The sequence below is a fragment of the Protomyctophum parallelum genome, assembly GCF_964188405.1.
Source record: "Protomyctophum parallelum genome assembly, chromosome: 1".
Taxonomy (NCBI): domain Eukaryota; kingdom Metazoa; phylum Chordata; class Actinopteri; order Myctophiformes; family Myctophidae; genus Protomyctophum; species Protomyctophum parallelum.
This window is the reverse complement of record NC_139697.1, coordinates 18,313,578-18,331,308: the sequence shown is the minus strand read 5'-3', so window position 1 is coordinate 18,331,308 and position 17,731 is coordinate 18,313,578. Positions and strand designations below refer to the sequence as shown.

Genomic DNA, 17,731 nt, shown 5'->3' with positions numbered 1-17,731 from the left:
CCCAGTAGGATCACAACCTATATGGACAACCTGGTCAATTGTTGGGCGAAAGTCCAATATGGCCGCCCCAATATTAGCCCCTATTAGTTATAATGGGGGGTGAATAGGGCAATTTTTTTAACAGAGATATTTCCACAAAACTTCACAGGTTGATCAATAATATGAATACGAACATTTTTTGCATTGAAAGTTTCCATGAAATCCAATATGGCCGCCACAATATTAGCACGCAGAAAATATGTTTGGCTTGAACTTCTGAACCAGATGAGCTAGAAACGCAAACTTGGTATCTATTTCATGGTTTCTGACCATGAGATACTCAATGGAATACCTATTTTTATTATTGGGTGTGTCAATAAAAGTCATGAACATAGTCAGCACCATAAGCAATTTCCGATACTTATAGCAGCCCATTACATTGCAGCAGGGCTATGGCAGGAGAAAGCACACAAACTATACCAGTGTTCCATGCATTGACGGGTTGTGACACTGTGTCAAGCATGTTGGCCACGGGAAAAAGACTGCGCGGGCTGTATGGGCTTCTGAGCTTATACACATGCCCTGTTGATATTCATTTGAGAGGTAGAAGGAAGCTTCTGGCCAATTCCAAAGATTGAATTCTGGATCATAAAAAAATACTGATTTGACACCGAGATCACCCATATCAGACAATCATACAAGTGATGGCGGCCATCTTGAATATTCAATGACAATTTTCAATTATGCAAAAGACCCTTACCAAGTACTATAATGGTAAATGAGTCTGAAATATCATATTATATCCATCATTCATAAGAAAACAGTTGTTGCTGGTGGCCATTTTGAAAAATGGCTGCCATGGTAAAAATAAATAAAAAATAGACCAATCAAATAAATAAAGTACAGCTGTGTCAAGACATATGTGCTGTGTGCACATGATGTGCAGCATTGGCTGTTAAAACTCAAAGGTCTAGGAGGCAGAAACCTTGGCTCATTTTACCTTAGTGATGGCCCACTTTACCTGAGACCACCCTACATACAGACCAAAGTCTGGCGGAGCCCGTTGCTCGCTTTTGCCGTTGCGTGCTGTTAGCACACGCACACACAATGTGCCATGTCCACGCACCACGCACACGCGCATGCACACGCGAGCGCACACACACCCAACTAGTTGTAGGAGGGGAGGTGTGACCGTGTGCAACAGTGTGTGCTGCTGCGCTATCCCGACCTGCGTAGCCGAACCGACTGCTGCTCTGTTGACGTTGCACACCATGTGCCATGTCCACGGCACGCACGCACGCACGCACACGCGAGCGCACACACACCCAACGAGTTGTAAGGAGGGGAGGTGTGCAACAGTGTGTGCTGCTGCGCTATCCCGACCTGCGTAGCCGGACCGACGGCTGCTCTGTTGACAGCTACTGTACGGAACGCCGCTGTTTATACACAGCAACAAGTTTGGGCTGCATTCTGATTGGTCAGAGGTGCTGCAGTTCGCCTGCGAATGTCTGCAAAATTCGACACCAGAGCGAACAAATAAAGAGCGAAAACTGTCGCATTTTCGCACATTCGCACATTCGCCACTGATGTGGAAGCTTGCATTGACTTCAACTGGTTTTAAAAATATGCGAATTATTCGCACGAATAAATCGCGTCGCCAATTCGCCAGTGTGTAAGGACCTTTAGACTCCGTTTCTAGCTGCATTTCTTTAGAAGGTTCAAGCTCTTGTCTTTTAAGGTTCAAGCTCTTGTCTTTTAAGTGTGGTTCTTTTTTAGAATGGAATGTACAGCTGTGTGGACTAAATAAAGTTTAAGTTTAGTCTAAATAAGTTTCCCTGGTTGGACGTAGCATGTGGAAGGAACACGTTATTCCAACCAGTTCCTTCCCCTCCATCAGGCGCCCCGGCTGGCCAGGGGGAGGCAGTTTGCAGTTTAATCCTAAAGGTAGAAAAGACGGGCCTGCGCGTCTTGTTTGTTTGTTGGTGTAATGGTTTTGAATTCCCCACCACCCACCCACCCACCAACCACTCAACACCAGGGAAGTCTGTGCGATGCATCTCACTATAGTCTTTGCCAAGCAGATTGCCTGAATCAGTCCTTTGTCAGTCCCTCCGTTTGGCGCGATGGCAGAGAAGCTCTTTGATTATATTAGACGAGATGGCGGGTCATCCCACCTAGCGGAGGCGACATGGCAGCCTTCTGCTTAATGTTTACTCGGCAAGTACCACCAGCTGTTGAGAAAAAACGTGTCATGAGCGAGTACTAATATGGCAGACCATTTCTGGCGGCATTAAGATTAAACAGCTTTTCTGGGCGCCGCTCCGTCTCGCTAGTGCACGCCTGATCAGACACTATAGCCTCTCTTGCTGCCTCGTGAGTGTTTACACGTCGGAATGAGTGTTTTTTTTTTTTTTGCTCGTTTGAGTAGAGCGATGGTCGACTTGGGGGGGCGAATCATTAGCGGTGTGCATGCGTTTGATGTTCATCACCACCTGGTCTCATTGGGTGCTTTCGGCTTCCTCCTGGTACAGTCCCCCGCTAGACCGAGAACAGATCAGAACCCCGTCCGGCATCCACACAGACACCAGTAATTATACATGCAGTATTTGAATACAGGCTTATAAACTGTCTAGTAGTCCTGTAGCGTGTGCATAATAATGCCACGTTGCCAATCCAGGGGCAATGCAATTAGCTCGTCAGGGTCATCAAGCGAGCGGTCCAGTAATTCAACCCCCCCCCCCCCCCCCGCGGCATAAACCAATGGCACTGCAACAAGGACGCGCCTTATCTGGTCTCAGCAGCAGGGGCTGGGCTGGCGTGCCGGACACTGTATAAAGAGTCTATTTTGGCAGCAGTCATCCAGCCGCTGTCACCCTTCCCTTTCCACCCACCGTCACGGTCGTAGTATTGAGGGTCCGGAGAGGGGAGAGTGGACAGAGGACATGATGAGCTGTGGCTCACGACAGGCGCTCCGTGTTATCTTAGCGTGGGAGAGAGTATAGCCCTAGATGGAGGCTTTGCTTATTGTTCATACTAAAAGGTTTTCATACCTTTCTTTGTAGTCGTTACGTCCCCACCAAAGAGTTCTACGTGTCTCCCCCGTAGGACGGTCTTTGACCTGCGAGGTATGCCTTGTGACATGACCATACCAGGCCAGTTTTGCGACACTTCACTGTTGAGAGTATAGCAGTGTTGTTTTTGGCAGCTAATTTTGATTTTAGTTTTTGTCACAGTCTCTTGAATAGTTTTAATTTAGTTTTAGTCACATTTTAGTCACCTGGAATGTTTTACTGTTAGTCTAGTTTTAGTCGACTAAATGTCATAAGATTTTAGTCGACTAAATCTACAGTTGATTTAGTCGACTAAAATGTGTTTTGGCGGGCCTCGATGCCGTCTTAATGACTGATTTTACACTTGCTGAAATTAGCCGATCTACAAGCGCGACACATTGTGAGCTTGTAGATCGGCTATTTTCAGCATGCAACCAATTGTAAAATGACGTATACTGGATCTCTTGTCCACTAGTCCCTTCCTAGCATTTTAGTCAATTTTTTATTTGTCGACAAAATTGTCAGTGTATTTAGTCTTAGTTTTAGTCATCATAGCTTAGTTTTCATTCAGTTTCCGTTTAGTTTTCGTCAGTGAAAAAAGGTAGTCGACGAACATTTTTCGTCTTAGTTTTAGTTGACGAAAACAACACTGGAGTATAGGGGCTCCTGTTCTCCAGCATGGGCGGTGACTATCTGTCTAACGTATAGTCGCTTGTCCGGTGTTCTTTATATGATATGTGTATAGCGTCCTTCTGTAGCACTTGTTCTCGAAGGACTGTATTCTGCGCTCGGTGTGAGATAGACTACAGCATATGAGATTTACAGTTTCCACATACTATAGGGAGATAATTCACATGAACGTATCGTTACTTACCCTGGGGTCAGACTGTACGTTACGGTTTCTGTCTGCTCTTTGGAACTGTTTTTCTTGTACCATATTATATACACGTATTTAACCCATTTTGGTGTTAGCACTATGCTATGCTTTAGCTATTGAAAAATAGCAGATCTACAAGCTCATAGCGTGCCACCGAGTGGCGCGCTACGAGCTTGTAGGTCTGCTATTTTTGAAAAATCGAAGAACGACTGACATTTTTTTAATCTGATCTCAGGTCAGAATGGGTTAATCAGACCAGTGTATGTCCAGTGGAAACCTCGTATGAATCTGATCTCAGGTCAGAATGGGTTAAGAAGGTCAAGACAACTCCATCCATGTGCAGAGTACGTAGTAGTGGTACGATACATACGTACCACGACCACAGAGGCCACGACACAACAATGCATTGATATACAATATTATACGTTGATTCCAAATAATGGAAAGCCTTTAACCCATTTTGACCTGAGATCAGATTCTAAGAAGTCTTGTTCTGAAAAAGCCTATGTTTCTATGTGAGTCGTTTTTCAAAAATAGCAGACCCACAAGCTCGTAGCGTGTCACTCGGTGGCGCGCTATGAGCTTGTAGATCACCTTGAGCTTGTAGATCACCTTGAGCTTGTAGATCACCTTGAGCTTGTAGAGCACCCGGAACAACCGCCTACTTCCGAGCGCTCAACGTTAAAGCCCAGATGCACAGGGGTTTCCTCGTCATGACTCCACGGGTCCGCCTGCAGTCCCCAGCGCCTCGACGTTGGAGAGCCTCACTGGGGGCTTGGCATATATACGTACTTATAGCAAATGACGTCCCATAGCTGAGGGGTACATATACTGTATACTATACAGTACGTACGTGGTAGAGAAAGAAATGAGTATTGAGCAATGAGCATTGCACAAATGCAATAAAAAACTTTCAGGCCCACAGAGATCGTTACATTAACCCATTCTGACCTGAGATCAGATTCATACGAGGTTTCCACTGGACACACACTGGTCTGATTAACCCATTCTGACCTGAGATCGGATTCTAAAAATGTCAGTCGTTCTTCAATTTTTCAAAAATAGCTAAAGCATAACATGATGCTAACACCAAAATGGGTTCCCGTTCAGAATGGGTTAATATTAAAGCCAACTCGTGGCTTTATTGTGCATTGCACCTACCATGTGTTTATACAGTATGTCAAAACTGCATCGCCCACAGAATCAATATATTAGCCTCTGTATCGATTGACATATCGTCTGGAGTATATATAATATACGTCTACTGTACCTCTGTATCGATTCACACATATCGTCTGGAGTACTGTATATACAGTATATCTCAATTTATTGAACCAACCACTAGTGGAGAGTTTTCAAGTAAACAGACGTAATATAGGCCATAAACCTGAAACCTCTGGGTTTGCTTGTCTTAATCATATACGAGACCAATTTCTGTGGATCCTGTTTTCTTTTTCTTTTCTTATTTGTATACGTTCATCAGACCTTGAAAACTTGAACTTTGACTGAGTGGGAATCATCGGGGTGTATAAATGCTGTTCAATATTTCTAAAGTTCTACTTTTAACAGCAGCCCACAGTGGCCTCGACGGCATTGATTTGTTGTGACTATAGCTGAGCATTAAAGGTCAGCGTGCTCGCACCACGCATGCTGTCACGTCTGCGCTCGGTGTGCAAGGACTGCGGTTTGTTTACGGCATTCAGCTCCACTGTTAATCCTTTATCCTTGTATTTCCTTGTTGTATATCTTTCCCCCCCCCCAGTGTGGCTCTGCAGGAGTCTATTATCTATTCTATAGCCTTCTGTATAAGAGGGTCAGCCTTCGGTGTCTGTGTGGTTTGACCTATTAATCACATGGTGTATGTGCAAAAATGCAAAAGTGTGTGTGTGTGTGTGTGTGTGTGTGTGTGTGTGCGTGTGTGCGTGCGTGCGTGTGTGCGTGCGTGCGTGCCTGACCGTGTGTGTGTGTGCGCGCAGTATATAGTGAGCTTGTAGATCAGCAATTTTTACTACTACTTCTACATTTGTTTTCTAATTTATGGAATTTCTTATATTTTAAAATATTTTTTCTCGTCATAACTTTTTTTCTTCCAAGTCATGGAAAATGTTGCTTTTTTGGGGCGGGGAGGGATTATCGGGGGGGCGCGATTTTTTTTAAAATGTTTTGAAATGATGTTAACAATTAGTCACGGACGGTGGCTGGTGTACTTGGAGAAACGTAAGTGCTGCACTGTTCATGGACGTGCACCAGCATAGCTTGTCCAGCAGAGGGCAGCAGGGAGGAACGACTAGCGATGCATTTGATTAGGCGGTTAATGCAGAGTGATGTATGGTACGGCTCATGAAGCACAATGGCGTCCATTTATCCATGCTGCCCTCTGCCTCGACGCCCGCCATTAAAATGAGGTTTGACACCTTGCGTGCATTCTCCCGAGACCCAAAGTGCACTAGATGCTTCTCTTAATTTCCCTGCGTCTAGCTTTGAGATATTACCACGAGGGATTTTAACACTTTTTTTGCTTTACTTTTCAATCAGAAACATCGTTTCGCTGCCGTGTTTTTTGAGTGGTGCAACCACTCCTATAGACGGCTATGTGTGTGGCTGTGTCCCTGGCTGGCTGGGGCTGAGCACGGAAATAGCATATTTTCACCACCAAGTGGCACTGTTGTGCAGCCTAACACACAGACACACACGCACACACAGGCCAGGGAGGAGAGACAGTACAGTACAGTACAGTACAGTACAGTTCTGATTGTTTTAATAACTTTTGACGAATCACCCACTCGTAAAGGTAGCTCCTTTTCGTGATCGTTCGCCTTAAAATAAAGTGGGCGCTTCCAATCGTCGGGTAACATCCCATGAATCGACCATTGAAAACAACACAGAGAAACACAGCGCTCCGCTCCGCGCCCCCCATTGCCATTGGAATTTCACAGAAGCCCTATAGGAAGCCATACTGGGTTCCAGGCTGATTCGCCGCGTTCCACGGATCTGAAAATGTCACTGTCGGAGTCTGTAGTACAAAACAGATGACTGGCTGTGTGGGGTGAGTTTAGTGAATGATAAGGGGACGTTGCAGGGCAACGGTCATGTTTTAGGGTGTACAAAAATCACGGCACTCCATCTTTAACCGTTCCCGCGCCATTGCTGAAGCCCTTCGGCAACTGCGCTTTTATAGTGCATTCGATCGAGCGACCCATAATGCTAAGAGGAGGTGGTGGTGGTGGTGATGAGGACGATGGTGCAGCACAATCAGCGGGAGCCTGCTCAGTCTGCCGAGTCCAAACGACCAGTTATGTATCAAATGTCTATTATGTGCTTGCCAGGGCTACATTATCCGGCACATCCTTGAGCACTCCACTCAGATATCCATGATGAGATCATTGGGGAAAATGCCATTTATTTTATTTTAGTAAGGCAGCTGGCCTCTTCTTTTTTTTATTTAATTTTTTAAAGCATTCCTTAAGTGCTTTTTGTAGTAGAGCGTCATTTGTGTCCTGCCTTGACAGCTGCCTAGACCGAGGCAAGTTCCATTTGCAGTACAAGACATGTGAATGAGAACTCTCACACCTGGCTGCATCAGAGCTATACTCTGGAGCCTGGATTTAGGCTGGATTATAATGAAAAAAGTTTTCTTTTTTCTTTTTCTTAGTTTTTTTTTTTTCTTTGGCTGGCCGGCAGTCAAATTGTCCATGGGAATAAGAGGTTTCTCTGGCTGGCAGGAACGACTCAGAATGAAATAAGTTTTGCTGGAGGGATTAGGCTACACTTGCTGAGTTGTTCTATACAGTACAAGCACACTGTGTGACTGGGTTGGCTCGAAATGGATTTTTCAATCGATGAATTATGAATAAGTCACAACGAAGACAGACACAGCAGCTCAAATGTATTTTTCTGGGGAAATAACGGTAGCTAAAATATAGTCCACAGTCATACACACACACCCACACACACACACTTTTTTAATACCTAAAAAATATATATGACAATGACTGCATCAAATGTTTTTTTCTAATTGGGATTATTTAAATCACACACCCGTGTGAAGTGAGTGGCGCTCTTATCATCATCATACATCAGCATACATCATCTCATTCCGGCCAATCACAATTTGCGTCACAATTTCCTCACCTCCATCTTCAATATCTGTGTTCACACAAACCCTCATACGATTTTAGTCAACCAAATCTACTAAACTAAATTGATTTAGTCGACACAAATGTATTTTGGAGGGCCTTGATGCCATCGCAATGACTGTTTTTACACTCGCTGAAAATAGCCGAGTTACAAGCTCACAACGCATCATAGCGCCCATTGTGAGCCTGTAGATCTATTTTCAGCATGCGACCAAGTGTAAAATGACTCACTGTCTTGTCCACTAGTCCCTTCCATAACATTTAAGTCTAGTTTTAATTTGACAAAATTGTCAACATATATTTAGTTTTAGTTTTGGCTATCATAGCTTAGTTTTCATTTAGTTTCTATTTAGTTTTTTGCAGTGAAAAAATGTAGTCGACGGACATTTTTTGTCATAGTATTAGTCGACCAAATAAACACTGGTAAGACAGCTCAGTGTGGTGGCACAGGTGAGACAGAAAAAGCATTTGAGTAGTAGTATAGTATGCCATGATGCGGTTGCACATGTGTTAACTGACTGCACCATCAGCAAAGGCCCGGTTTGTGTCCTTTTGAATGGTTTCCTTCTTGGCTTGTGTTACAATCCTGTCTAGGGGAAGGATGGATTGTGACATAAAGTTGGAGAATGAAACCCATTTTTTATTTTTACATAATATGTGACTTGAATTCAAATATTATTAAATGATGGTTGTTTTCCGCACGCACACGCACGCACACACGCACACGCGCCAATAACCAATACCAACAACAGTAATACCAATTGCCTAAGAGAGACCCTACGTGTGTGTGGAACGAGCTTCTACATTTTCTTTCTTGCCATGGTCTCCTAAAATCTTCTTCCCTTAATTTATTTTCTCTGAAAAATAACACGATGTGAATTGTGAACAGACTTATCATTTTGTCTTGCCAAGATAAGACCTGTGATATTCCTTCCTTTCAACTATCTGGCAAAAACCTTAGCAGACTGAATAAATAGCAAATCACAGCAGGGTGTCTTTGCCCTCTCTCTTTGAAGCAACAACATGATTTGGAGACCAAGTATAATTCCAGCATGTGCACAGCAGCACATATTGGTAATACTGTATGCCACATGGGCTGGGTTGGGCTTGGCTTTAACCAAAACTACATTGAAACTGACATTTTGAACCAATAATAAAAAATAATAAATCATATTATATTTATCAATGAATCGACAAATGAATTGACAAACATTTTTTCAGACGCATTTTTTTATTAACTTGTCTTTTTTCACTATTTCTAATATGATTCTTTAATAATCATTCATTAATTGTAATTTAGGTGAGGGTTTGTAATGATGGTGATATTGGTTTGAAGTCATGGCTCAGCCCTGCATGGAGAGGTGAAATAGGGGTGATATGGTGATAAATATCGTCTCCACGATACAATGTATCCACGATATGCCTTTTCAGAGATATCCTGTATATCGTTATACAGTGAATGCACTTTCTATGATATGCAGTTCTATACCTTGATTTATACTTCTGTAAAACAACTTTGTGTTACAGAAGTATACATTCACTATGTTGGTCTAAAAGGTCTCTTACTCCTTTTTATTTTATTTTTTGTTACCTTGCACTGTATAGTAGGTGGTTGAACTTGTGCTTTAAGTTACTAAAAATCACACCTGTGTGAAGGCGCTCTTGTCATCATACATCATCATACATCATCACATTCTGGCCAATCACATTTGTATCCTCAAGTCCTTCCAATCCAATAGACCGTCGCAGGCCCGCCCCCTTTCAGAACGACGAGTGGCCCAGGAAATGATTCTCCATTCATTTTCTCCATAGGCTTTTCAAAAAGTATTTATTTAAAGACTGCTACGCCGTGGACGAAGCCAACTCGGATCGTGACAAATCATGACAATAATTACAATGTTTTGGGCCGATCAAATAATTAGTAAGAAGAAAAACAAACAGTGTTGTATCCTGCCTTTATTTTCTTCTTTCAAATTATTTGATCGGCACAAAATATTGTGTATGTTGTCATGATTTGTCACGATCCGAGTTGGCTTTGTCCACGGCGTAACCGTCTTTAAATAAATACTTTTTGAAAAGCCTATGGAGAAAATGAATGGGGAATCATTTCCTGGGCCAATCGTCGTTCTGAAAGGGGGCGGGCCTGCAACGCTCTATAATCGCTATGGGGTACACACAAACGGACACAGCTGGTCATAGGCATGGGAAATGCATGACAATATTGTGATATCGCGTATCATGACAATGCTTGAAAAAATACTGTGATACTTATATTTGTCCATATCGCCCACCCCTATAGTGGAATGTCATGGAATTCATATCGGTCAAAAATAACGGGAGGAAAAACGCTTAGAAAGTGGATGAAATGGAGAACCACCCCCGAAACCCAGTCTTGGCTTTGAAATGGGCTGATGTATGCCTCCCCCCGGGGTACCTCGGTGCAGATGAGGGTGGAAAGGCCCCTCTGCATGGAGTTGAGAGCAATTTAAAACCCATTCTGGGCTGGAACCCCTTTTGGTGTTAGCATTATGTTATAGCTTTAGCTATTGAAAAATAGCAGATCTACAAGCTCATAGCGCGCTACGAGCTTGTAGGCCTGCTATTTTTGGAAAAAGAAATCGAAGAATGACTGACATAGAAACATGGCTTTTTCAGAAAACCGTCAGGATGTAGAAGACATTTTTAGAATCTGATCTCAGGTCAGAATGGAAAACTTTCAGGATGTGGAAGACATTTTTAGAATCTGATCTCAGGTCAGAATGGGTTAAGGTGATGGTGATCTGGCGATGATTAATGAGTTTCCCCCCCACTCTCTTACCAGCCGGGAATGAGAAGCTGTGCTGCTCGCTTTCCCCCCATGTGCACAAACTCCCCCCGCACAGCTCTGTCACAAGGCATGCTACTGTCTCTTGATCTCCTCTCTTGATTTCTCATGCGTACATTTGGGCATACAGTACACGCCCCCCTCCCCCCCTCCCCCCAAACGTCATCTGTGGATCCACTGATTCTCTCCACACTGAGTCACAATTAGTTAACCCATTTAGGCGTGGCGTCGAAAAAAGAAAAAAAAAAGTATTCTAAATCCTGACAGTTTTCTGAAATACCTCATGTTTCTATGTCAGTGATAGTAAAAAATAGCAGACCTACAAGCTCGTAGCATGCCACTCGGTGGATTTTTTATTTATTTGCTGCTTTCTTTCGTTGTAGGGATTTTAGCAATTTTTGACAGGGGGGCGGGGACATTCGAACATATGTATTATTTTACACAATGCGATTTCGTTTTTTTATTTATTTACTATAGTCCTACTAGACCTCATAAAATTAAATCTGGCTACAACATATCTACTGAATGTGAAGGGGGAGGTATAACAAACTGACATATTGGCTGTTGACATCCTGCTTCGGGCTGAGCTCTTTTTTTATACTACCCAGACGACGACGCTATTTTGGGCTTATGTCCACTCTTGTGTTTTTTTAATTGAGTCCCCCCCCCCCACACACACACACACACTGTATTCTGACCTTGGATGGAGGTCGGCATCAAGTAGTTTTTTTTTATATACATATTTGATGGGATATGATTCCGAAGCCCCCCCCCCCCCCCCTGCTGTGCGTTAGAGCTGATTAGCTGTGGAGGGATAAGGTTATCTCCTAGTGCTATACCTCTCCATTAGTGTCAGCTGGAACAGGTAATTGTCCTTTTGGAGGCAGCCCTCCTCCTCCACCTCACGGTGGGTTTTCTGTGTCTCAGCCTTAGGTACACAAGTGGTGGAAAAAGTACTCTGACGGATGTTTTTACTCAACCCGTTTTGACCTGAGATCAGATTCTAAAAATGTCTTCTACATCCTTTTTCAAAGACAGTTTTCTGAAAAGGCCATGTTTCCATGTCAGTCGCTCTTCGATTTTTCAAAAATAGCTAAAGCATAACATAACCAAAAGGGGTTCCCGCCCAAAATGGGTTAGGTATCAATACTGCAATGCATAGAACTACTCTGTAAAAAGTACGGAATTAGTACAAAAGTACAAAAGTGTACCAAACGTAGAAAGTACTCACTATGCATAATGTCCCGTTTCAAGTTTTGAAATGTGTACAAATTGCAGATCTGCATATATATATATAACAATTGTATAAATACAGTATACAGTGGTTACAGTATAAATACAGTAACCATTTTGGGCGGGAACCCCTTTTGGTGTTAGCATCATGGTATGCTTTAGCTATTGGAAAATAGCAGATCTACAAGCTCATAGCGCTACGATATTGTAGGTCTGCTTTTTTTTAAAGATCGAAGAACGACTGACATATAGAAACATAGGCTTTTTCAGAAAACTGTCAGGATGTAGAAGACACTTAGAATCTGATCTCAGGTCAAAATGGGTTAAGTAAATGCACTTAGTTACTTTCCGCCACTGAGTACACGGTGCACGGATCCACTCAACGCACCGTGAAAGCAGCCATGCCTTTAATGAGCCAAGCGTGGCAGAGAAGCCCTCTGTTGAAAATGTACTGAGCGTTCGCTTTCGCTTTCGCTTTCACTTGGCTCTCCCCTTGGCAGCACTCGTCTCTCCGCGGCGTCGACTCTGTCAGCAGCCGGCTAGCTTGACAGCGATCTAACCTCGGCGGGGCTTACAGTAGCATGTAATGTGAGTCGAGTCGAGTTCGCAACTAGAGAGAGATCCCTGTTCATTATTTGTGTTTTGTTATTTTTGCCCCCCTCCCAAGCAAGCAACCAGTCACCCTCTACCAACACACCAGATAAATGTTCTGTTTCTTTTGTGACTTTTAACGCTTGGCAGTTGGACAGCAGGTTAGCATTCTTTGTGAAATGGGGATGCATTAAGCGGAAGGCTTACAGTGTGGGGGAGGTCTTGCATTCTTTATTTCTGAAATGCATGCTGAGCTGGCTGGCAGGCATGTGCACAAAGGGCGACATGCAATAGGAGTTTTTTGGCTTTGCCAATCTGAACGACGCACAGCATCTGCGGTTGACCAGTGGCCACTATTGCCTGCAGCTAAAAGGGTCAACTGACTTCTTCCAAAGTTAGTTATTTGTCTCGTCAACACAGCAACAACAACATTGAGGTGATCTTCAGCTTATGGACGGAAAAAGACCTGCTGACAAACTTGCTTTCTCTTTCACGCATTGGTATTTTATCAAAGGCCCTGTGAATAAGGTTATAGGGAGAACTGTAGCTTTCTATCATGCATGCATTTTGTTTTTTTTCCTTTTGTACTTTAACCAGACCCTCTTGTTTTGTTCTTCCCTTTCAGGTTCAACTACAGATCGACGCATCATCTCACCACCAATGGCTTCTACGAGTTCCTTAATTGGTTCGACGAGAGAGCGTGGTACCCGCTGGGCAGGATTGTCGGGGGAACGGTGAGGCTTTTTACACTTTTTACTGCTATACAGTATGCTTCGTGTCCTTTTTTAGACCGGGCTATAGGAAACGGATCTAACGATGGAGATGCTGCTGTTTTTCCTATATGCATGCGCGGCCAGGTTCCTGCATTTTACATGAGCTCTGCCTCTGCACTCTGGAAATTGTTTTAGAAAGTGTGACAGGATAAGTGGGGGAGTGTGGAGGCATTGTAACAATCGCTACCGCTGAGGGCTAGCAGAGCGGCATACAGCTCAAAGCACATCGTATAAAGCATGGGGAAGAAACACCGTTTATTATATATAGCCATTCTACGCGTGTGGGGAGTGGGTCAGAGAGTGGGTCAGAGAGTATTTGCCCATAATTCTAAGCATTTAGCCGTCGCATGGTGCCCAGATGTCCAGGCGTTTTTACTGATCCTATAGGCTATAAAAGTGTCACGATCACACAGGTATTCTACACTTTCGAATACCCCCCCTGGAGGTTTTCAGAACTTTGACACTGTACTGTGTCTTCCTGTAGTCCCCCCCCCCCCCTCCCCCTACCCACCCACAGACGGTAACAAGACAACTCACCCCGTTTCTGTTTTCCTCCCAGAATTTTCCCCAATGAGAGGCTGGACAGCAGACAGCTGGACTTTTCTCTGACTATAAACTTTTCTCTAACTATGAACTTTCATGACAGCAGACAGCCTAAGTACAAATATAATTTATGAAAAGCTACTACAGTGAAGTCTGTTCACAGAAGTTGTTGTAGGCTATGTGGGGGATTATCTGACGAGGTACCATTTGAGTGGGCAAAACCTTACATATACTAAATAATACTAAATTGTTTATAGGGTCAATATAAGTACAATAATATAGCCTTTTCACGGGAGTATCTTTTTATATTTTTCCAAAAAAGAATACAAACAGCCAATAGCATTTTACAAAGTTATCCCCCTCACTGGTGAAAATTCCGGGAGGAAAAACAGGCAAGCACCGGGGTGAGTTTTCAGTCCAGTATTCCCACAGACAGCATGGGTCCATCTTTCCTGGGACAGTGAATGGGGTACAAGCTGGTTATCTGGAAGAGGCTGGGGCAGGGCTGCCTGTGCCTGTGGCTGTGTCACAGGCAGCCCTGCCTTTTTACCAACTGCTGCAGAAGTTGTGAAAAGTGTAAAGAATTACCACCTGCCGACGGAGGGTCATTTATCTCCTGATTGTTTGCCCCTGCCTGCCTTCCTTCCGCCCCTCAGCCTTATGTCTACAGCCACCAGGAAGATGGACCGTGTGAGTCACAATCGCAAACGCTTTGTTGGCCTGTCATTAAGTACTGTGGTTTATTACTGAGGATTTTACCTCTGTGGATTTCCTCTGTGATGATCCAAGCATTTTGTAAGCGAAGAGAAGAGTACATTACACCTGGAAAGTTAGATTTTGAGATATCTCGTGTAAAAAGTCGACATTTTGGCCTATAAGCGTGGCAATACTACAGTGGCGTTCGTCCTCTGGCAAAGTGTGATTGTGCACGGCAAGTTCCACGACAACCTATATCCATCCAGATAACTTTGGGACAAAAAAAAATGGACGGACGAAAGGATGGATCCATAGAGCCCTGCTGCTAGTGTGGCTAAACGTAGAATTTAAAACAAATGAAATGGAGTGAAAGGGAATAGGTTCACCTATAGTACAGTGGAAACAAGCTGTAATGCACGCAGGTTTGGTACATCAGCAACTATACTTATGTCATAGTACATAGTTATTTATTGTCAACTCTATATCCTCCATGTGATTGTCTAGTCTCATAATAACACATGTGAGACAATAAACTGTTCACATGAACCGACATGTAGGATTTGTTCACGGCTATATAATTGCAAGGTGCACACACACTGTATAATGCACGTCCAGTTCATGACAACACTATTACTGTTACGACTTTTATAATGTGACGTTTAATGTTTGGCCGTGTGACTGGGATAATGTATAACGTGAATGAAACCATTGGTTATGAGAAAAGAACTGCACTTCAGTACAACATGTAGCGCCTCCTCATTTCTTTCTTAGTTTATTTTAATTTTTTAATTTTGTTATGACATTTAGAGCAGCCAGTCATTTTTTTTCCTCTATGAAATATGAGACTCAACCCTGACACCACGCTGGGCAAGACCTACGCTGTAGACTAGGGATGCACCGAAATTGAAATTCTTGGCCGAAACCGAATACCGAATATAGGAAACAGTTGGCCGAAAACCGAATACCGAATATCCGAATATGATTAATATTACCGTAATTTCCGGACTATAAGCCATACCTTTTTACCCATGATTTGAACCCTGCGGCTTATACAACGGTGCGGCTTATCTATGGATTTTTACAGCTAACGCAGAGCCATCTAAGGCTCTGAGCTAACGAAACGGCCACTGGGGTTCCACCTGCGGCTTATAGTCCGGTGCGGCTTGTATACGTACATATTTGGGATTTTCCCTAAATTTGGCTGGTGCGGCTTATATTCAGGTGCGCCTTATAGTCCGGAAATTACGGTATACATCTTTTTTCCTACCATTGCTGTCATAGCCGTACCTTAAAGCTACCTGATTTATGGCAAAATAAATGGTTATGGCAAAACTTAACTTAAATAATAATCACTATTATGGGTCCATAAAACATTTATTCAGCTCTTTGAATGCATTAATTGCATACACTATTCGGTGATATATTTTCTGCCTATTTGGGCCGAAACCGAATAGGCCGAAAATGCATATTTAGCCATTTTCTGCCGAATATTTTCTGCGGCCGAATATTCGGTGCATCACTACTGTAGACCATTGGTTCCCAAACGTTTTTTGTATTTTAACATCAGTTATTATGGTGGTACTTGGAGAGACAAATATTTTCTGAGGTGGTACTTCAGTGTACCACCTCAGAAAATATTTGTCTCTCCAAGTACCACCATAATAACTGATGTTAAAATACAGGAGCGTAATACATGTCCTTTTTGTTCTATTCCTAAGCCAATAGTGCTGCTGCTCTGACAAAACTCTGTCTAATCACTAATCAGCACAACTGATGATATTTCTAATGTGATTAATCCATTCTCAAATCTTCTATTAATGGCTATAGGTGTGCTGTCATGCTCATTTGAGCACGGCTGGAGAGCCTATTTCAACCAATTGCTTGGTCAGAAGAACTACCTGCAGTAATATAAAGTTAGTGGGATCTTGGCGGTACAGTGCAGCTCAAGGAAATGACGTTGATGCTTCACAACATCAGTTTACATTATCCATGAATGAAACGAGTCTTGTGATTGGTCAAAAGGAATATTGTATCCTGGTGGGGGGAAATACACCCGGCGGATGTTTCCCGGCCCGACACTTCCGCCGATATACCGCCTTAACCCATTCTGGGCGCGGGGACCCCATTTGGTGTTGGCATTATGTTATGCTTTAGCTATTGGAAAATAGCAGATCTACAAGCTCATAGCGCGCCACCGAGTGGCGCGCTACGAGCTTGTAGGTCTGCTATTTTTGAAAAGTCGAAGAACGACTGACATAGCTTTTTCAGAAAACTGTCAGGATGAGGCTATACCCACCCTCAAGGTCACTGATCATCGCACAGATGTGTTACTTGGATCATTTTTGTAATGGCTGGCCAGGGGGAGGCAGTTTAGTGACCAGGATTACTGCATGTTTTTTGTGAGGGTACCTACCCTAGGGGACACGGGGAGAACATACAAAGTCCACACAGAAAGGCCCTTTCGCCAACCCCGCCTTCGGGTATGGGCACTGATGACGCGGAGGAGGAAACACGCCGCCAGCACCCACAGCGTCCCGAGCGGGAATCGAACCGAGGACCTTCTAGCTGTGAGGCGATAGCACTACCAACTGTGCCACTGTGCCCCCTCTTTGCTGCTTAACCTGAGACTATAAATGGCCCCGTTGCTGCATGGACTCTAGCTGGAAGGCCACTCACTCTCTCTGGCGTCTCTCCCTTTCTCCAACAACTCTCCGTCATCGTCTCCCTAATGTGCACTGCCATTTTCTCGGACGCTGTCCGTTTCCCTTTTTAATAATCATTATTGCTCTTAGCTCTCCTCTCACTCCTCTGTCCCCGTTTAATCTCTCTCTCTCTCTCTCTCTCTCTCTCTCTCTCTCTCTCTCTCTCTCTCTCTCTCTCTCCCTCCCTCTCTCTCTGGTCCTGCTGTCCTGATTTGAGGTCAGCTCTGATTGAGCAGTGGAGTCAGGCAGCCATACGTTGGCTCTCAGGAACGTTATATCACATACCGTTATCGTTACAGCGGTGAGCAGATTAGCAGATCGAGCGAC

General features: G+C 43.7%; 1 protein-coding gene across 2 annotated transcripts in view; it reads left to right on the top strand.

The window, feature by feature from the left end:
• Positions 1 to 17,731, top strand: part of LOC310868270 (dolichyl-diphosphooligosaccharide--protein glycosyltransferase subunit STT3B-like) — a 171,290-nt gene that overhangs the window by 58,452 nt on the left and 95,107 nt on the right. For both annotated transcript variants that reach the window (XR_014570071.1, XM_083778623.1), the window contains exon 2: positions 13,316 to 13,424. Coding sequence is in view for 1 of the 2 variants with exons in the window: in XM_083778623.1 (XP_083634749.1) it covers positions 13,316 to 13,424 (109 nt within the window). In the remaining variant the exon portion in view is untranslated. The remainder of the gene's footprint in view (positions 1 to 13,315; positions 13,425 to 17,731) is intronic.